General features: G+C 42.8%; 1 protein-coding gene and 1 long non-coding RNA gene across 3 annotated transcripts in view; one reads left to right on the top strand and one right to left on the bottom strand.

Moving 5' to 3' along the window:
• The window catches only part of MAGI2 (membrane associated guanylate kinase, WW and PDZ domain containing 2), a 1356537-nt gene extending 1336598 nt beyond the window's left edge, over positions 1 to 19939 (top strand). For both annotated transcript variants that reach the window (XM_047848847.1, XM_047848846.1), the window contains exon 21: positions 18963 to 19939. In XM_047848847.1, the coding sequence (XP_047704803.1) occupies positions 18963 to 19636 (674 nt within the window). In that variant the 3' untranslated portion in view covers positions 19637 to 19939. The remainder of the gene's footprint in view (positions 1 to 18962) is intronic.
• LOC125160168 (uncharacterized) lies at positions 2721 to 18576 on the bottom strand. The gene is made up of 4 exons (XR_007150164.1): positions 17310 to 18576; positions 13815 to 13898; positions 4627 to 4900; positions 2721 to 3198 (listed from the first exon to the last, which is right to left on the bottom strand). It is a non-coding gene; the product is annotated as an uncharacterized LOC125160168 (long non-coding RNA).
• Positions 19940 to 22399: the final 2460 nt, after the last annotated feature.

The following is a 22399-nucleotide window of genomic DNA, read 5'->3' as shown; positions in this document are numbered from 1 at the left end:
ATACTGAAGCTGAAGAGACAAAGAGCCAAGCGTTTAGGCTGCAAATGTGCACACAGCCCAGGAACTGGGTCCTCCTCTTTCAGCAGATGTGTATTGTTCAGAAGGGAGCCTGCTGCACAAATATGGCCTTCATGTCTGAGTCTGCACTGCTGCCAACAATTCACCCTCTGCACCCAATTGCCAATATCCTCCTCCCAAGCCAGCCTTTGGCTCCCCTGCTTGTCTGCAGCCCCTTGTTTAGGCTGCTGCCTGAGCACTCGGCGGAGCAAGCTGGCACAGTAGGGTTTTTCTGCAAGTGCACAGACCTGTACAAATCCCAGGCCCTGATGAACCATCATCTGCAGTGATAGTTCAATAGAGTGTCGGGTATTTTTCCTCAGTTCATCTTTATTTCTGGAGAAATGTCTTCAATAAACAGCCTTACCTTTTGCTAAAATGAAATTAAACCCGTGTGAAATAGGACATTTTGTATGAGCCCTAAGTGCTACAGAAATTGATACCCATTGGTTTGTTTCTAGGAAGTTCTGAGACTTTATTTGTAAAAATGAAAATTCACAGGCAGCATTAATGAAAACCCAGCCCAAACTCTCCTTTTCAAGGTGAGGCAGACTCTGGGCGCTTGGGTGGCTCAGTCAGTTAAGCCTCTGACTTCGCCTCAGGTCATGATCTCTTAGTGCCTGCGTTGGGCTTTGTGCTGACAACTCAGAGCCTGGAGCCTGCTTCAGATTCTGTGTCTCCCTCTCTCTCTCTGCCCTTCCCTGCTCACACTCTGTCTCTCTCTCAAAAATGAATAAATGTTAAAAAAAAAAAAATTAAGATGAGGCGGACTCACTACTTCCCACAGCCCCACCCATCTCCCTCCCACCCAGACTGCCTTCTGTCTTCAGCTGGTCTCTCCAATGTTGTCAAGCCCAGGCTCCTGTCACTCCCTCCCTTCCCACCAATCCATGCCCTGTGCCACACAGACCCTTGTCCCCCACACTTCTTGGGAACTATAACATGACCATGAATGAGGGCTCAGATGGTTTCAAATAGTATCATCGTTTGTTCTTGACTATCAGAGCAGGGGAGATGCAGGAGGCTTTCACAAACCAATAGGTAGGGAGTAAGGGTTCTCTGGCGTTATCAGCTGCCTGATGGGGAAAAAAGGGTGCAATAACTGGGGACATGCTGCTAAGCTTACAGCAGCCCTTGGGGTCCTAAGTTCAGGGTCAGGCCTGTGATCCCAGCGGGGGTCCTTCATGACAGTTCCTTTTATCCGAATGCCTCCTGGGCTCTGGTCCTTTCTCAGGTGCTTTGTTGTGCAATTTGAATGACAGAATGCATGCACGACATTTAGCATTAAGAGTAAATGCCCAGCAAATGTTAGCTGGGTTTTTTGTTTGTTTTGTTTGTTTATTATTATCGCTATTATTTACAAGTGCTTACTATGTGCCCCAAAATGGTAGATCCTCACTTAGTTTTTACAAAAGTTTGGGTGATTTTAATTTTCACAACGGATGTCTAAAGTAGATAATGTATCATTTGGGCGCAGAGAAGTTGGGTCATTTGCCCAAAGCTACACGGCTAGTCAGTAGTAAAGCTAAAATACAAATCTATGCTGCCTCAACTCTAGATTTCAATTCTCTTTCCTGTCTCCCATGTTCATGAATCCTGACATTACAAAGTCCGACTCAGACCCTCCAGTGAGTCTCCAACACCTGCTGAATGAACTCCATGTCCCTCTGCATGTCCTTCAAATGAGGAAGCTCATTGTCACTTCATCTCAGGTCACCCTACAGCTCACGTCCTGGGTTTGCACCGTGGGAGTCTATCTGGAGTCCCCTCCAGTGCCAAGCACACAGGAATGAGGGTGTGAATGTGTGAATGCAGGGAAGTCCAAATTGTGAGGCTCACTCTGGAATATCCTGAAAAGTTTAGTTTGGGGTATGTGAAAGTGAGAGATTTGGGTTTTCTCTCTCTTCACATTAGGCAAGAAGTAGGCATGATTCAAAGCAGAAGAGAAGCAACGACTTGAAAAAAAGGCTAATTATTGAAGAAATAGGGGATGACATTGCTGCTAATAATAAAATTTTAATCGATCTAGTTTTCACTTCAAGACCATTTGCTCAGGGAGGCCTCCCTGAACTCCTAAATGAGGTTAGCACCCCATTAAATGCTCCTGTAGCACCCTTTACTTCTTAAAAAACTTTTCTTTTGATGGTCCATCACATTTGAAATCATTTGTTCTATATCTACTTCATATAACAAGCTTTGCAAGGGCAAGAATGTCATCTTGTTCATGCTGAATTCCCAGCAGTCGACACAGTTGCTTGGCACAGAGTAGATAATTGAATAAATATTCATTTACAGCAAGATTAATAGTATTTCTCAGCCAAAGAGTGATCATGCTTCTGCTTGCCAATACCAATAAGAGAAAAGGAAATTTGATTTATTTATAAAAGAATCTAAACATGATACTCTGGGGGCGCCTGGGTGGCGCAGTCGGTTAAGCGTCCGACTTCAGCCAGGTCACGATCTCGCGGTCCGTGAGTTCGAGCCCCGCGTCAGGCTCTGGGCTGATGGCTCGGAGCCTGGAGCCTGTTTCCGATTCTGTGTCTCCCTCTCTCTCTACCCCTCCCCCGTTCATGCTCTGTCTCTCTCTGTCCTAAAAATAAATAAACATTGAAAAAAAAAAAAAATTAAAAAAAAAAAAAAAACATGATACTCTGATCGAAGCAACATGCAGTTAGTTAAGTGTTAGTTCAAGTATAATTCCTTTGTCAGTATCAGTGAATGACTCAACCTGTTAGATAAGGAGGAAGATCCTCCCTATCACCCTCTTGCTTAAAAGCTTCCCAACTCTCTTTCCGGTGAAGTTCTCCCCAACCTGCTCTCCCAGCTATCTCTTCTTCTGCTATCCCAGATACCCCTCACCATTCCCACAATCCACCTAGCACTTGCTGATCCCACTTTCTGGGATAGTCTTCTCTATTTCTGTGTCTATGCTCCTTTTAAACTCAAACTAAAGCCCTCTCCACGTCCCAAATACAGAACAATTGATTTTCATGTGCCCAGCCCACAGCACTCCGTACTTGCCCCTGGAAGTCCAGAATTCTGAAATTGTACACGATGAGTTCCTGGAGTCACTAATCGTGTCTTGTTCATCTTCACATCTCCAGTGCCTAGCACACGACTGCCTGAAGGTCAGCACATATTCTGGTGAATAAAGACAAAAGAAAACCTCAGGTCCTCCTTGACTGTTCCTTTTCCCTCACACCCTATATCCACTCCATCAGCAGGTCCAGCCTAGTCTGTCTTCAAAACATGTCATGAATCTAGCCCCTTCTCACCACCTGCCTAGCCTAGGCCACCATCATGTCCTGCCTGGGTGACCACAATAGCCTCCTGACTGATGTCTGGCTTCTGCCTGCAATTTATTTTGCACACAGCAGCCATGTTAGCCTTTTAAAATGTTCCCTAGGGTCGCCAGGGCGGCTTAGTTGGTTAAGTGTCCAACTCTTGATTTCAGCTCAGGTCATGATCTCACAGTTCATGGGGTCCAGCGCCATGTCAGGCTTTGTGCTGTCAGCATGGAGTCTGCTTGGGATTCTCTCTCTCTGCATCTCCCCCCACTCATGCTCTCTCTCTCTCTCAAAATAAATAAACTTTAAAAAATAAATAAATAAAAATAAATAAATAGAATAAAATATCCCCCTTCATGAGACCATCCAATGGCCTCCAGAACACTTAGAATAAAATTCAAACACCTCACTGAAGCCCCAATTGATCTTGCCTTTGCCCCCTCTGCCTCCACATCCTACTTACCATTCTGCCAACATGCCAAGCCTTGTCTTTGCACATGTTCCATCTGTCCCCACATGACTTACTACCCGACATTCAATTCCCCTCTCAGTGTCAGCTCATCAGATAGGCTTTCCCTGACCACCTTATCTAAAACAGTACCCCAGGGGACTTGGGTGGCTCAGTCCATTAAGTGTCTGACTTCAGCTCAGGTCATGATCTTGTGGTCTGTGAGTTCAAGCCCTGCGTTGGGCTCTGTGCTCAGAACCTGGAGCCTGCTTCAGATTCTGTGTCTCCCTCTCTCTCTGCCCTGCCCTGCTTGCTCTCTCTCTCTCTCCCTCTCTCTCAAAAATAAACATCAAAAAAATTAAAAATAAATAAATAAAATAAAATAGTACCCCACATCTCTCTACCTTCTCACGTTACCTTATTTTCTTGTGTTGTACTTATCATTATCAGGCTTATTATTAACTATTTATATATTAATTTTCTGTCTCTTTCACTATGATAGTAAGATCCATGAAGATAGAAATATTGCCATCTTCACAGCTTCACAGCCTTTTCAGTGCATAGACCTCCTCTATAATGTAAGTAGTAGGTGTCAACAAAAGTATGTTGAATGGAAGTTTTTAAAAATTTTGGAGGCATCCAAATGGAGGCATCTTCCAAAAATGGCAGAAAGGCAGGTCTCATGCTTGATGACTGAGGCTACCTTCTGGGCCTCTAGGTACCCATCATGGCTCATCATTGTCAAGCAGGTACTGCTGGCTTGGAAGGTGGTGGTTGTCCACTGTGAGGGCAATGAGCTTTTCTGGAAATTTCTATAGAAACAAGTTAAAATACCTGGCCTTCCTCCACAAGTGTATGGACACCAACTGGTCCTGGGCCCCTACCACATCTTTGGGCGAACAGTAGAGACCTCTGCCCACCAGATGAAGAAGGCCAGGTGGCTCTGACCACCTCAGGCTGTTGGATGGGAGCGCACCACCCTCTGACAAGAAAAAGTCAGTTGATGTTTACTGCTGCCCTGGAGACTGTGTCTCGTCCATGAGAGTTTGTCCATCTGGGATGCCTGGCTCACAACATTGGCTGGAAGTGCCAAGAGGTGACAGCCACCCTGGACGAGGAGAAGAAGGAGAAGGCCAAGATTCATTAGAACAGCTCATGAGGTTATGGAAACAAACCAAAAAGAAGATGGAGAAGAAACATGACCAATCTACAGAGACCCTCAAAACCCTATGACTCCCAGTCTGAACACAGTAAAGATTGTTTATTCTTCATGCTGGGCCTGACCTGCCCTTCCTCCATTACCGCCCTGGGATGTGGGGGATCCAAGAGCTGCCATCCGGGGTTTAGAAGGCTGCGGACACAGAAAGGGCTTAGTCACCACTCCTGTTTAAGAAAGACCTCTCTTTAAAAAGTCACTTTACACATCTGTAAGATCTATGAAGGCATAATTTGTCTGTGACCTACTTGTTTATGAGAGTTTTAGAAGATCAATAGCAGGAACAACCATAGTTACTTCAGTTTCAGTATTTGCAAACCTGAGCTGGAAAACTGTAATTGGAGGGGACTCTGCATTGTGAGTGAGGCATCTGTTTGAAACTAACTTCTCAAGTGGTTGTACACAATACTCTGCAGCTGCTAGAATATGGGAAGGTGCTTGCGGGGGAGTGTGAGCCTGGTGTGGTCCAAAGGTATTCATCATCGTGCATAGGCTGGGAAGACCTAGAACCAAGAGGCTACAAGCATTGTCCTTGCTGCTTCCCTGTATTTTGTGATCAGAAATGAGTAAGTTGGGGTTTTTTTCATAATTTTCTTTTTTTTTAATTTAAATTTTATTTTTTTAATTTACCTCCAAATTAGTTAGCATATAATGCAACAATGATTTCAGGAGTAGATTCCTTAATGCCCTTTACCCATTTAACCCATCCCCCCTCCCACAACCCCTCCAGTAACCCTCTGTTTGTTCTCCATAGTTATGAGTCTCTTCTGTTTTGTCCCCCTCCCTGTTTTCATATCATTTTTGCCTCCCTTCCCTTATGTTCATCTGCTCTGTGTCTTAAAGTCCTCATATGAGTGAAGCCATATGATATTTGTCTTTCTCTGACTGACTAATTTTGCTTAACATAATACCCCCTAGTTCCATCCACGTAGTTGCAAATGACAAGCTTTCATTCTTTCTGATTGCCGAGTAATACTCCATTGTATATATGTACCACGTCTTCTTTATCCATTCATCCATCAATGGACATTTGTGTTCTTTTCATACTTTGGCTATTGTTGACAGTGCTGCCATAAACATGGGGTGCACGTGCCCCTTTGAAACAGCATACCTGTATCCCTTGGATAAATACCTACTAGTGCAACTGCTGGGTCGTAACGTAGTTCTATTTTTAATTTTTTGAGGAACCACCATACTGTTTTCCAGAGTGGTTGCACCAGCTTGCATTCCCACCAACGATGCAAAAGAGATCCTCTTTCTCTGCATCCTCACCAACCTCTGTTGTTGCCTGAGTTGTTAATGTTAGCCATTCTGACAGGTTTAAGGTGGTATCTCATTGTGGTTTTGATTTGTATTTGTATTGATTTGATTTGATGAGTGATGCTGAGCATTTTTTCATGTGTCGGTTGGCCATCTGGATGTCTTCTTTGGAGAAGTGCCTATTCATGTCTGTTGAGTTTGATAAGTTCTTTATAGATTTTGGATACTAACCCTTTATCTGATATGTCGTTTGCAAATATCTTCTCCCATTCTGTCGGTTGCCTTTTAGTTTTGCTGATTGTTTCCTTTGCTGTGAAGAAGCTTTTTATTTTGATGAGGTCCCAATAGTTCATTTTTGCTTTTGTTTCCCTTGCCTCTGGAGACATGTTGAGTAAGAAGTTGCTGCGGCCAAGATCAAAGAGGTTTTTGTCTGCTTTCTCCTCTAGGATTTTGATGGCTTCCTGTCTTACATTTAGGTCCATTTCATCCATTTTATTTTTGTTTATGGTGTAAGAAAGTGGTCCAGGTTCATTGTTCTGCATGTCGCTGTCCAGTTTTCCCAGCACAACTTGCTAAAGAGACTGTCTTTATTCCATTGGATATTCTTTCCTGCTTTGTCAAAGATCAGTTGGCCATACGTTTGTGGGTCCATTTCTGGGTTATATATATATATATATATATATATGAGAGAGAGAGAGAGAGAGAGAGATGGATGAGAGGGCAGTGTTTTGAGAAACAAAACTGGATACAGAAAAAAAATTGTCTGAGGATAGCCTTGATGAAATATGATAATGACAAAATCAGAGGACTCCAGACACAAGACCTTTGCTTCTACTAATACATTTTCTTTTTTAAACAGCCAGAATTGTTTCAAAAAAGGCGGGGGGGGGGGGGCACTTTGTTCCCTGGGGACATATTAATGGGGATATAGTTGCACATCATTTGTAGGGCCTCAGTCCAGAAGTAAGTTAATCTGATGCCTGAGTCTTGCCCATGAATGAATGGCTTATAGAGGCAGATGAAGGGGGTGTGAAAATCTCATCTGGGTACCACAGAGGCATGGGTTTAGCTGGAGTTCAAGAGTATCCTCTGAATAGCCTGTTTCCACTTCTGTCTTTGGCAAGAGGTGGCTATTATCAGTTTCCATCATTTCTCCCATGAAATGGGTACCTTATGATTGATTATTCTCATTCCTATTTCCACTGTCTCCCACTTCAGACAGGGATGTATTTCTGTGATGAAGAAAATGATCTAAAAAAGCTTTAAGATTAAAGATGCTTTCTAAAGATTAGTGTAAAACCTCTTCAATTCAGGGTGCCTGGGTGGCTCAGTTGGTTAAGCATCTGGCTTTGGCTCAGGTCATGATCTTGCGGTTTATGAGTTGGAGCCCCGCGTCGGGCTCTGTGCTAACAGCTCAGAGCCTGGAGCCTGCTTCAGATTCTGTGTCTCCTCCTCTCTGTGCCCCTCCCATGCTCATGCTCTGTCTCTCTCTGTCTCTCAATAATAAATAAATGTTAAAAAAAATTTTTTTTAATAAAAATTAAAAAAAACCTCTTCATTTTGGATTCTGCTAACTCTGGGAACTCAGAATTCATCATCAGTTTCATCAGGCTAAGACTTACCTTAGTGCAATGATGAGGAAAACAGAGGTTACTAAGCAAACTAGTGGTGGTGACATTATTTGCAAACGGTGTAACCAATTTAAGAAGACTTCTTCCCACCAGGCTTAAAAACAGTTTCTCAACACTATTAATTTTTTCACATTTAAAAACTGAGGTATATTAAGAAATTAAAAATAGAACTACCCTACGGACCCAGCAATTGCACTACTAGGTATTTATCCGAGGGATACAGGTATGCTGTTTCGAAGGGACACATGCACCCCAAAGTTTGTAGCAGGACTATCAACAATAGCCAAAGTATGGAAAGAGGACAAATGTCCACCAATGGATGAATGGATAAAGAAGATGTGGTATAGATATAGATATAGATATAGATATAGATATAGATATAGATATATACACACAATGGAGTATTACTTGGCAATCAAAAAGTGAAATCTTGCCATTTACAACTACATGGATGGAACAAGAGGGTATTATGCTAAGTGAAATTAGAGAAAGACAAATATCATATGACTTCACTCATATGAGGACTTTAAGACACAGAACAGATGAACATAAGGGAAGGGAGGCAAAAATAATATAAACACAAGGAGGGAGACAAACATAAGCGACTCATAAATATGGAGAAAAAACAGGGTTACTGGAGGGGTTGTGGGAGGGGGGATGGGCTAAATGGGTAAGAGGCATTAAGGAATTTACTCCTGAAATCATTGTTGCACTATATGCTAACTAACTTGGATGTAAATTAAAAAAATAAATTAAGAAAGAAAGGAAGAAAGAAAGAATGAAAGAAAGAAAGGGAAAGAAAAGGAAAGAAAAGAAAAAGATCCTTAAAAAAGCTGAGGTATAATTTACATACGGTAAAATTTGCCCTTTACAGTATACGGTTCCACTCGTTTTGAAAAATCCATACAGCTATATAATCACTATCATACGCAAGATACAGAGCAGTTCCAGAATCCCCCACAATTTTCCCATTCTTTGCGTGGTAGCCTCTCCCCACCCCAAACTTCTAGAAACTTCTCATCAGTTTTCTGCCCCTTTAGTTTTAATATTCGAGAATGTCATATAAAGGGGATCATACAGAATGTAACATTTTGGAGCTGACATCTTTCATTTGGCATGACACAACTAAGATTCACTCGTGCTGTTGGGCAGATAAATAGTTTGTTCCATTTCGTGGCTGAGACTATCCATCGTGCCACAGTGTGTTCATCCGTTCACCAGTTCATGGACCTTCAGGTTGTTTCTAGTTTTTGGTGAATAAGAATAAAGCCACTAGGCAAATTCGCATACAGGTTTTTGTGTGGACCTAAGTTTTTACTTCACTTGTGTGGATACCTCAGAGCAGGATTGCGGAGTGGTAGGGTAACTAAATGTTTCACTTTTTAAGAAACTGCTAAGCTGTTTTCCCAAGTGGCACTGTTCCACTTCTCATTTCCAACAGAATCATGTGACCGTTCTGGTGGCTCCACGTCCTTGCCAGTTATTTTCAGGTTGTTGTTTGGTTTTGGTTTTTACTTTAGCCATGTTAATAGATGTGTAGTGGTATTTCACGGTAGTTTTAATTTGCATTTTTCTATTGGGGATGTTGAGCATCATACTATGTGCTGATTTGCCATTCAAATATCACCTTTAGTGAAGTGAAAATTCAAATCTTTTGCCCTTTCTAAAAATTGGGTTTAACTATTAATACAATGGCCGATATGTATATAAACATCCATATATGTATTGTTTCCTTTGATCACAGCCCTGGGAGGGAAGCAGGGCAGATGTTATTCCTTAACTCTCAGTTTTCCAGTTCCCTGAGAAATTGAGGCTAGAATGGTTAAATGACTTGCCCAAGTTCACACCAAGTGGCAGTACGAGGGTTTGAGCCTGGCCTGTCACTGATACTCCTTCCTCCACTAACTGCTGACTTATCCTTCCTGAGGGCTGGGAGGGCCACTGCTGGCTCAGCGGGACTGTGAACTGTCAGCTGAGGCTCTGGCTGAGTAAACCAGCACCAGCCAAATTATGGAAAGGTAGTTTGTGCTTGCCAGCTGTGGTACAGACACTTCCATCCCCTTTCTCCAGCAAAACTTCCCTGTGCTTTGTCTCCCTTCTCTGGAGTCCAACTCCCAGCTACTAACATGTAGAAGAAAAAAGAAAAATCTATCACAGAAATCTTCCCTGACTCTCTCCTCTTCCCACTCCTGCTTGGGGAGTTTTGCATTTTAACAGGGGCTTTGGGAGACACCTCTTCTTCATGTAGTGATTTTCAAACTGTCTATTGGAGCTTCAAGTTTCCCCAAGAAAGGGCCTAAAGACCAGTTCAGGTGTGATAGTTACCAGAGGGCAGGTGGGTGGGGCATGGGTGGAATAGGTGATGGGGATTAAGGAATGCAGAAGAGGGTTTTATTACCAAGAAACCCCACAAAAACAAATAGCCCAGCACAGGTGGGAGGTGGGTGAATGGCAAGAGGCTTTGGATCCACCTCACCTAACCAAAGTGGTTCCATTTTTATTTGTTTACATAGAGGGTTTCATTTAAGATTTTATTTGAAAAGAAGAATGTGTTGCTCTCCAAAACATCCATAAAATAAACAAACCACATATTTTTCATAAATCCCGGAATGCAGATATTTTACTAATTGAGAGTGATTCCTGAGCATCCCCACATTCCCAGGTCAATGTGAGTCATCAAGATTTTCCCTCATTGAAAAACAGAACTGAGTTTCCTAATCTGTTCTCCATGACACACTTCTGATAGGTTACATCAAGGTATCGACTCCTTTTGGCCCTGGGGGCATATAGAAGGGCTTGGCTGGTGTTTTCAGACCTTGATCATTTCCATCTGTTTACTCTAATGCACTAAATAATATATTTTTCTATGTGTGTCCTGATGTGGAAAAAGTTAGAAAGCACCAAAATAGAATAGTGGCTTGGGCTTGGGCTCTGGAGTTATGTAGTCAGGTGTCCTGATTCTCACTTACCAGCTGAGTGGTCCTGGAAAATTGACTAAGGTATCTAAACCTCAGTTTCCTCATCTGTAAAGTAGGGATAATAGCACCATATTGCTCAGGACCATTGTGAGGATGAAAAGATAATGTATGTGGCACACAGGGCACAGTTCCTGTTACAGATGAAGCACTCAGTAAACAGTAGCTCCATTATCAATAGCCCCTTCAGCCCTGGAGGTCAAGTTTGCCACAGGTGTACTGCTGCTCTTAAAATGAGTATAAATGTGAAGCAGCAGTAACCAAATAGGGTCACAATTTTTAAAGTTATTGATGTTTCTAACACTTCGTTTTCATCTCTCTGGTAAGAAAGATGAAACATACATGTTTGAATGCCATTAACAATGCCTCAGGAAGCAATGCTTCAGAAAGAGCAGAAGCAAAGTAAAATAATTAATGTGTTCAGAAGTTTTTTAAAGGCACATTTTTCTTTGTATTTTGTTACAAAAAGCAATCGCCTTAGTGATGGTTGAACAGATCCAAATGAACCATTATGGTTTGGACACATCCTTAAAAGATTTTTCTTTTGAACACCAAATGACCTCACATTACTGTCCTTTGATCTACTGTAATCATTTTTTATATTTTCCTATAATATTCTAAAGTACAAGAGACTGTAGTTCAGTATAGCCACATCAGTATCCTTTAACCCAGCCAACTGTAGGTTGCAATAGGAAAGGTTTTCATAAGAAGGAATACTTACCAAATCCATGGATCTCTTTGCAAAATGATTTTATTCATTTGAGCAGTAAAAGTATGTCTCAAACTGACCCAGTGTTTTCCAATATCTAGTGGGAGTATTTTCAATTCAGTTCAGGTCAAAGTGTGACACTGTGAGGGTCTTTTTTGAAGTATGTAGTATTATCCCTGCTCTTAAGAAATCTAATTTCATTATCTTCCAATTCTAGCTCATATTTCCAGCATTTCCACAAATAAACACCTTAACTATGGTGCCCACCCTTCTGTGTCCAAGGTTCAAACACAAATGGCATTTCAGAGTCTCCATTTGGAAGAATGATGGATTTGCCTCTGACAGACTCACTTGAGATAGAAGTTTCTCTGCTACTGCCCCAGAAGAAGAGATGAGCCCCATTTCACAATCAAAATAGAGGATAGCAAAGGAGTCTAGTGACAGTGTTTCAGCTGAGTTTGTAGACTACCACCCAACTGAGAAAGTTATTCAACAACCTGCTCCATTCCTGACCATCTAGGTAGCCTGGAACAAGTTATTTCACCTCTTTGTGCCTCAGTTTCCTCATCTGTAAAACATACAAGTTTGCATGTGGGTAAATATATTAGAAGAGTGATGTATCTAGGAAGCACCTCACTGAATGTTCCCTGTTGCTGTTATGAGTCATACAATAGTGGTAATACTATTGTTACTTTCCTGAACACTAATCCAAAAGGCAGTCATTAGCTCTGCATACCTGCCCTGTGTTGGGAGGAGGAGAGAAGTGTGGGAACCAATCAGCCCAAAGCTGGAAACACTAGGGCTGTTAGGTGAGATGTGGGGCAGGAAACAAGCCCTCCTTCCTCTGCAGCAATCCCTGGCTCCTTTCTATGGTGTCTCCCTCACCCTTCTGCACATGGTAAAATTAACTCTTCTTTGATTTCCTTACATTTCCTTCTCCTGCACAATTTTTTTTTTCTCTGGAGATAAGAACCACCTAGGAAAACCAGTAGTGCAGATACTTATTTTTTTAATGTTTATTTCTGAGACAGAGACAGAGCATGAGTGGGGGAGGGGCAGAGAGAGAGGGAGACACAGAATCAGAAGCAGGCTCCAGGCTCTGAGCTGTCAGCACAGAGCCCAACATGGGGCTCGAACTCACAAACCGTGAGATCATGACCTGAGCCGAAGTCAGCCACTCAACTGACTGAGCCACCCAGGAACCCCTGCAGATACTTATTTATGGCAATAAGTAGTCTCTTCCTAGTGGGTCACTTCTCTGGTTACCGTCACTTGAGTTATATTCCATAAAAGAAACAAGCTGTTGAAACACAGTAGATGAGGTTTTTTTGTTTGCTTGTTTTTTTAATCTCAGGCACATGAAGTGCAATACAGCATTTTATTTGTCAATATTGCTGGGTTCCTACAAGATAAAGTCAAGAGATCACACATCTTTTAACTCAAAGATAACAGTATGTGTATGAGTGTGTGTATGATTTATGTACATATATACTAATAATATATAATTACATATTAGTCTATTTTCTTAAGTATTTATTTATTAGAGTGAGAGAGAAAGAGTGGGGGAGGGGCAGAGAGAAAGAGAAAGAAAGAAAGAGAGAATCCAAAGCCCACACGGGGCTCGATCTCATGAAGCACAAAATCAGAACCTGAGCCAAAATCAAGAGTCAGTCTGCTTAACCAACTGAGCCACACAGGCACCCTTAATCAGTCTATTTTCTAGGAGAGATCCAAAGTGACTGGAACCAACAATAAGAAGGGGAAGAAACTTAATCCTAACTTAGGATGGGGACCTGCATCTGCCCCCCAATAGAGTGTGAGCTATTGAGGGTCCGTCTTGCCTGTGGTTCATCTGAACATTCATTGGCATAGTGAGTAATGACTCTCCAGAGATAAAGCTCCTTTAAGCAACATCATCATGGCTGAGAAGATTAACAAGGGAAAGAATATCTGTTAAAAGTCAGGAGAACTAAACTACCTGTTCTCCATCCAGAGCTTCTCTATGTCTCTTTAGTTTAGAACTAAACTGAAATAGAGCTTCTCTATCTCTCTCCATCCCAGGGACCACTGATGAAAGCCAAGAACTCTTCCCAGTGCCCTTTCTGTGGCTGCTGTCCTCCCTTTGCACTCCTGCCCCAAACTTACTGATTTCCCTTCCCACTTCAAATACACACTAGCAATTCACCACCATCCTCCCCCTCTGAAAATTGATAAAAGTCATAGACACAAACCTTTTTTTTGCTGATTATCCTCTAAATGAAGATCTTCTCTGAAGTATTTGCTCAAGTAGGCATCTGGTTTCAAGTCTTCCATTTCTGTGTGTGGAACAGATTGATTTGTTCATCAAATATTCACTGAGCCTTTATCACTGTGTCAAACACTAGTAATTCCCACTGTGATAAACAAGACTAAGGTGGCCATTGCCCTCGTGAAGATTTGCCACCTAGTAGTTGAAACTGATATTAATCAAATAAGCAGGCAGATATATAATTACAAATTATAATTACTATTAGGAAATAAAAGCAAGATGTTCTTGAGGACAGCACAATATCTACCTTGGATTGGGTCCTCTAGGGTGATATTTAAGTGACCTAAAGAATAAAAAAGAACTCACCATGTGAATAGTTGGGGGGAGAACCTTCTGGGCAGAAGAATCAGTAATGATATCCCAGAATAGAGAAGGCGCTTGGTGCATTTAGGAACTGAACGAAGGCCAGTGTGGGTGGAGAATAGAAAATAAATGGGGATGAAGCTGAGGAGTCTGGCAGGGGCCAGATCATGCAGGCTTTTGTGGGTTATGATATTAATTTTGCATTTTCATCTAATAGCATTGAGAATCCACTGAAGTTTTAAGCAAAGGAATGACATGGTCTACTTTGTGTCGCAAAGAGATTCTTGTGGGTGCTGTATGGAGAATAATTAGTAGTAGGCGAGACTAGAAGTAAAGAGAAGAGTGGATTACGGGAGTAGCCCTGTGAGAAACAGTGGCTTGGAACGTACATCCTTGGTTATGGGAACTAGGTTAGTTGTCTTGAGCTCTGAGCTCAGGAGAGGGTGTGTATCCTACACTTCTCTTGTCTGAACAGCACTGAAATTCATTTTTGAATTCTCTGTCTTCAACAGTATTGCCAAGGGTTTATGAAAGAGGTCCACACTACGGTGTTTTTTTTTTTTTTAAGTTCTTGTTAATGTTTATTTATTTTTGAGAGACAGAGTGTGAATGGGGGAGGGGCAGAGAGAAAGGGAGACACAGAATCCAAAACAGGCTCGAGGGTCTGAGCTGTCAGCACAGAGACTGATGCAGGGCTGGAACCCACGAACCATGAAATCATGACCTGAGCCAAAGTCAGGCACTTAACCGACTGAGCTACCCAGGCACGCCCATGGCTGTTTTTAACTGTGTTTATCTTGGGCAGCCCACACTGGTTGCAGTCCTTCTAGGGAGTGCCCTAAATCTTGACCTCAGGTGGTGAGAGTCCAAGTATACTTGAAGATAAGACTGATAAGACTTGTGGGTGGATTGTATTTGTGAGGTGAGGGAGAGAAAGGAATCAAGCATGATTCCAGGGGATGGTTGTGCCACTCACCAAGATGGGGAAATGAGGAAAGAATGCAGAATAGGCTTGGGGAGAAAAGATTTCCACTTTTGACCTGTTAAATGAAGACCCCAGTGAATGATCCGAGTGGAGACAGCAAATAGACAGGTGGACACACCAGCCCAGAGCTCGTAGCATAGAGCTCAGCAGAAACATTCAGGAGTATTGCTTTTGTATAAAAGCCACATGAATAGAGGAGAATAGCTAGGAGACACTAAAAAGAAAGAAAATGACCTAAGACCAACCCCTGAGAAATGCCAACATTTAGAGGTCAAGTAAAAGAAGAGGAAATTGAGAAGGAACTGCCAAAGAGAGAGTCTAAACAATAGGAGAACAGTGTGTCATGGGAGCCCAGAGTTGGCTTTGTTTCTGGCAGTGAAATGTGGTGAGACAAAGCATTAGGATGAATACAGAGAGATAGCCTCTGGACTTGCCAATAGAAAGATCACTGGTGACCTGGACAAGAGCAGGTAGAGGAAGTCAAGTTGGAATAAGAGGCTTTTTCCTTTCTGATTTCAGCCCATTGGGCTGGGAACACTGTTTGGACAATGGGGCTGCAGAAACCCCCGCAGGCCCACATGGCTGATTTTGTCTTCCTAGGATGCATCTCTGTTATTTCCAGTTCTGGTTAGAACATCTCAGGAAGAATGTGGGCAGCTCATCTTCCTGGGCACCGACTCAGCAAATGAACACAATCACATGCTTTAGGCGGTGGCCGGGTTGGAGAAAAAAAAGAAGGGGGAAGGAGCCAGGAGAAAATAAGGTTTGAAGGAAGCAGAACAAAATATGGTTGTTACTTCTGGTTATTGTGTATCAAGATTTCATGAAAACTGGAGTTTGAAATGTTAGAGTAGGACTCTTCCTGACCACCAGGGTTCCTGTCACCCGGATGAGGCCGGTGAAAGGGCAAGGTGGGGGAGGGGCTGTCTGCTGCCCTTGGCGCTTATACACAGCTTTGCAGGCTCCTGCCTCGTGCAGACACCTCATGGCTAGTATTCAGATGGAGAATTCTTGTCCAGAAAAATGAAAACTATTAAGCCACTTATACAAATGTCCATCCTTTAAGTCATTTTATGTTAAGATCTAGTTCATTTTAATTTCTCACTAATACTCGCAGTCAGTAGTAGCTTGGAATATTTTAGCATGTAGTTTCTCCCACTAAGAATTTAATGATCTATAAACAAACACTTGAGAAATCTTTTTATCATAAGAGGTATTCTTTTGTGCTTTGTATTTTGAATGATTTCACCTTCTAGTTTATTATCACAAGTAAGATGTTCAGAAATAAATGCTAAGTATTCTGTTCAGTGAGGGGGTCTAGTCCCTGTTGGTCAGCAGTGGCCATTGAGCATGTCCATTTCACATGCTTTGATCCTATTTGCAAGGCAAGATGTTAGGAAAATTTTCTCAGTAAGTGCAAAAGAGGAAAGAAACCCAACATTTTACTCTTGGCTGACCCATTTTGTCATCTTGGTCAAATTACTTAACCTCTCTCTGCTCCAATTCCTCCTTCAGGAAATGCTGTGAATAATATCAGCCTCCCTGTATCTCACAGTAATTCAAGGCCAGCTAATTGACTCTGCCACAGTGATGGAATTGGCCCAGGTGGGGGTGGGAGGAATGTTGGAGAAAGATATTAAAAGTGAACTATCATTATCACGGTCCAAGCTAGAGATTACCATTGCACAACGACACTCTAGTTAGGCCTTTTGGAAACCACTTTTAACTCTTTCAGGCAATATCTTCCTGTATGATGGAATTGCCACGGGCTATCATTTGCTCTGACGGTTTCATTTTCAAACGCTACCCCAGCCAGAATCAGAACATACTCCAATTTTCAATGAAAACATTTGCATTTGAGGATTTTAGAATATTCCTCGAGGTAGCCAAGTCTACCCGGGGTAGAGCAACACAGCACATGGGAATCACAGCATATGGGAATGGCTGATTTACTGGCACTTACTCAAAACCTCACCTGCTAGTATGCTAGTTAATGCGGCCCAGTTTGTAAGTGGGCCACAACTGGGACATCTAAGAAAAATCTGACTCAACTATGCAATCCCATTGCATAGTGATTTTCCCTTTGAAAGTGCAAGTCTCATCTCTGTGAGGTAAACATTTCATCCTTACCTTATAAAGGGAGAAAATGAGACTCAGAGAGATCAAGTAGTTGATCTCAAACCCCATCTTGGTAAATGCCAGAGGCAGGATTAGATTCCAGGTTTTCCCATGCTTTTCCAGGACTTTTTACTTTTTACTCATGTGAACATGATAATGGATATGTCTATGAAAAGAAGGAAGAGAATATTATGCCTTAAAATACTCCATTCAAATTTCACATCAAAGAAACTTTTTATAACTGACTTGATATTGTACAGGTAACCAGAATTTCTGGAACTATCAACCCCACTGCCTTTATCTTCTCCTTATCTCTTTATAAATCAGCATCAAAGGTACCGGATAAGAATTCTCAAATTTTAAACAAAGTAGACCCTTGACGTTCACAGATTAAGTCTGAATAAGAACTTCTAATTGTCTGTGACACATAATGTTCCAGTGGTGGGAATCTGACCCACAGGCACTGAGGCTGGTATGTGGGACAGAATCTCTGGGGCTAGTGAAGAGCCTCTCCTGCCACCCAGCATTCAGATTTCAATGTGGTCTCCTTGTTCCCACTCATGACGGTGTACCTGTTCTGTGGAGAAAACTTACGCCCTAGAAAGTCCAAAATCTGAGGATTTCCAAAGGTTTGGGGGACATACTCCTAACAAATATCCAAGGATCACTGTATTGGAATTTCCTGCTTTAATTTTGCTTTAGTGGCCAGAAACTTTAGTGCTCATAGTAGTAACTAACTCATCCCAGATTCCTAACACATCTGTCCTCCTACTTGGCCTCTGACCTTTAAAACAAAAAATCGTTTCTCATTTTCATCATTCTATTTTGTATGTGTGTTGTTATAAATGTCTCAAGTCCTTTCTCAAAGTAGGGAGATCTTAAACCCCAAATAAATGTTGAAACTAGGCTTCCTAGAAAGAAAGCATTTCTCTAAATCTGGCCCTGCTATAATGTCAGGATTACTCAAAAGAATTAAGGACTGTGATTTTCAAAAGACAACAGTAATTTTTTTTTTTTTTTTGATGAATTTATCCAAATTCCAAGAGCATCTGGTGGTAGCTAATTATGCTTTGAGTGACACCTAACGGTTGAAAGTCACTGTCCCAACTTCTTCCAGAGGATTCAGACCAGTGTTTCTCAAAGCTTGGTTCTCGGACCATCTTCAGAATCATCTGGTGCCTGTTAAAAATGCAGAGAAATTCCTGGGCCCCAAGCTACGGAATTCTCTGGGACTAGCCACCTGGGAATCTGTATTTTTCACAACTACCCCAGGTGATTCAGATGTGTAACTCGAGTTTGAGAACCACTGATACTCTAGTTGCCAAGCCTATATCCACACGGGGCTGCCAGACCTGAAGGCACCCCAGGAAGCTAGAAGGGGCCAAGGCGGAGGGACGGATCAGGCCCGACCTTAGTTAGCAATGACCTCCCTGATCCATCAATGAGGGAAGGAGGTGGGGTAGATGAGTCGGGGAACACAGAACCCCCGGGGATACGGCCGGCTGCCCCGTTGGCAGTGAGGGTGGGAGCGGCGGTGGCTTGGGACCTTGAAAGCAGTCGCCCCTGGCCGCCTGCTCTCGTCCCTAAGGTAGAGAGAGAGAGGTCGCGGGAGCGTGGAAAGGCTGCGAGGCGCGCCTCCTAACGCCTGTGCTTCCTGTCCCACAGACGAACCCAACTGCTGGAGTTCTCCCGCTGCCGCCTCCCCAGGTCTGCCGGAAGTAGGCGTCTCCCTCGAAGACGTCCTCTCTCCATTCTCTCCATCACATCCAGCCCCACCCTCCGACCCTTCCCACCAGATAGGCCCAGACCCAACTTGGGATATCAAAAGGGAACACGACGTTAGGAAACCAAAGGAGCTTTCAGCCGGCGGCCAGAAGAAGCAGCGCCTCGGGGAGCAGAGGGAGCGCTCGGCCAGCCCGCAGAGGGCCGCTCGGCCGAGGCTCGAGGAGGCGCCAGGCGGCCAGGGGCGGCCCGAGGCCGGCAGGCCCTCCTCGGAGGCCAGGGCGCCCGGGCCCGCGGCGGCGGACGCGGCGGACGCGGCGCGGGCCGGCGGGAAGGAGGGGCCCCGCGCCGCGGTGGGCCCCGAGCTCGGCCGGCGCGAAGGCCCCGGGGCTGCGCCCGCGTTCGCGGGCCCGGGCCGTGGCGGTGGCGCGGAGCGCCCGGGCGCGCGGGAGGCCGAGGGCAGGGCGGGCGCGCGCGCGGGGCCCCGGCAGGGCGCGCGGCCCCCGGGGGGCGCCCCCGCGCGCAAAGCCGCCGTCGCGCCGGGGCCTTGGAAAGTGCCCGGCTCCGACAAGCTGCCGGGCGTCCTGAAGCCCGGCGCCTCGGCTGCGGGCAGATGAGCCGCGCGGCAGCAGCCCGCCGCCCCGCCTCGACGCCTGCAGGCCGTTCTTCTTAGGTTCCGTCTCACGGCGTTTTAATTTATTTTCACTGTCACACGCATAGATCCACGAGGCACCAAGGCCTGGGAGCATCGACGTGAAGTCCCACGTGTCCAACGAGCATGGGCCGTACAGCGTCCACGCGCAGACCTAAACTGATCCTAAAGCCCCTGGTTCCATTTTGGGGGCTTTGGCAGCTATGGAAGAACCAAAATAACGTGAAGAACATCACAGAGAGACAGTGCAGTGTAGCTTTAGTAAAAAGAAAAAAAGAAAAAAAAAATTACCCCCACTGCATGAAGGATTTGGATGCCATCCAAACTTTATATCAAGAAACTGGACAAGTTAAGAGCAATCACAAACTGGAATATCGCCTTAAAAATCAAACTGCACGGAGCAAGCTGAAACTGAGACAAGATTATATCTTTTAATTGATCTAAAGAGTTGTAAATAAATTGTTCTCGACATATCTAGACAGGGGTTAAAAGGTTTCTTTGAAACATTCAGAACTGTTCGCCCATGACCTGTTTCCATGGCTCACTCGTGGCATCCATCACCGGTATTAGCTGCAACGTTCCCTGCGTACTGCAGGACGAGTTAGAAATCTAGTGAATTCATTGGTGTGATGCCATTTTTACTGCCATTTCTGTGATCAAATCATATTTCTGTACATTTTCAGTGGTAGGAAAAAAAAGGTTTGAAAATTGTATCTTAGGGAACAGATTGCCATAAGTCAGAATTTTGCAGTTTAGCTCATAGATCTTAATTGGTTTTCATCTAAAATATGCATTTTATAATTGAAGGACCACAATTTGTTTAATCAAGATTGGCAACGCTGCAGTTCCTTTATGAAAAGGCTTTCCTATTGTCTCAGGCTAGCAGAGATAGTAGCTTCTTTGACAGCAGTGTTATTTTTCACTTATTTTATTGTCTTTTTAATCCTCTTTCCATTGCTTCATTTTCACTTTGATAGAGCAGAGACAAAGTGTTTCTCCTGTATTTCTCAGATTATAATGAATCCCTGATATTAAAAAATCATTATGACCAATTTATTTTCATCAAAGAATGTGAACCTTTTAGCATTCTTTTCTGCTTATTGTTCTTTAGTCTTTCTCCTTTTATTTTCATTTGGTTTGCTTTCTTGTCTTTGTATTCTTTGTCATTTTTTAATTTCTTTAGCAACCTCTAGGTGTTTCCGTTTATCTTCATCAATCTATGGTTGATTCCCTAGTAAAATTCTTTCTTCCCTGCCGTTTTAATATTTCTTTGTAAAATGTTACCCTCAGTTAATTATCCATTGGTACTGATTTGTAGCTACACATATTAAAAAGGCAAAATGTTTCTGAGGGCAGTTTCTCTTTAATTTGTCCTGAATGAATGAGGCTGCATCCTTCCCATATTCTGCCCCTTACAGGAGTTCAAATGCAAATAAGCCTCACCTCCCTGCACTTGTAGTCAAATAAGTAAAACGGGAGATCAGGTCCATCACCGGGGGTCACACATAAGAGCCTCCTTCAGCTGACTCTTTCCCTCTCTGTAAATTGCAGTAACCTGAGCACTAGCCATTTAATTTCCATCAGGCATAGGAGTAGTTTCGTTGTTTGACAAGAAGAGAATATGGTTGAAAGCCTCAAGTGAAGAATCTTGCAGCTTGTAAAAGCAATTTCCAAAAATGGAATCCATTCAACATAAACAAAAGCACAAACACATGTAGCAGTTTACAATACTTTGGGTTTAATCTCAATTAGTCTTTCTCCCCTGGACTAGAAATCCAGTATAGTTTGCCATTAATTTATTGAATCTGGTTTTGGACAATGCTTCTGTAGTGTAGCTGCACGTCCCAGTACTGTATCCTCTGACCTTTATTTTTCATGTGTTACAAAAGGATAAAAAAAAGTTGAGATTACGCTTGCATAAATTCTAATTTGCACAGTTCACAGCTACTACTCGTGCAGTAATTGCTTTATGCGGCTGTAATCCATAACCTGTGAAGACAGCACATCATCTAAATCCCATTCCAAATAATATATCTGTGTAGTGTTAGCTGTGAATTTACCCTGTACAGCTGTATCTCTATAAATATAATTCCATGTATTAATAGTCACAGAAAGACTGTAAGTGAGCAACTATTTTTATGAAACGCACCACTATGGATAAATTAACTTTTACAGAAATCTTGTTTACTGTATGATATTCTAAAACACTGTCAAATAAAATATATATCCAAAAATCTTTTCTTTTTCCAACTATGTAGGCTGTGTGTTAATTTGAAGTCAGTAATTACTGGGGGTTAATTTTTTTTAAACTGCAGTTTTCATAGATTTTTTTAGAGTGTAATTTTAATGCCCCCAAACAGGACTCCTTTTTCAAACCTGAACCTAAATGTAGTGGAATTATACAGAAAAAAAAAAAAAAAGAAAAAAACTGTTGACTTTATTTGCCCAAGTAAATGGAGAGTTTTCTCAAAGACTCTCTAGTTGGTACTTGTCTGTCAGCTAACTACACCATCTGTGAACTGGCAGTATGTTTCTGTTGCTTGCTACACTGATTGATACTGAGCCCTTTTTTTTTCAAAAAGGATGTCAGGTATCAATCAACAATATATCCCATCACATGTTTTCCTTTTAATTCTGAAATTTTTTCATGTAAAATCCAGAGAAGTTTATGTAGAAATCAACATTTAGTGAACAGTAGTGTAGAAGTCCAGATGCCCTCTGCAGTTTA

Source organism: Prionailurus viverrinus, chromosome A2 (genome assembly GCF_022837055.1).
Source record: "Prionailurus viverrinus isolate Anna chromosome A2, UM_Priviv_1.0, whole genome shotgun sequence".
Lineage (NCBI taxonomy): Eukaryota > Metazoa > Chordata > Mammalia > Carnivora > Felidae > Prionailurus > Prionailurus viverrinus.
Note: the sequence above shows the minus strand (reverse complement) of the source record. Positions and strands in the feature narration are given on the sequence as shown.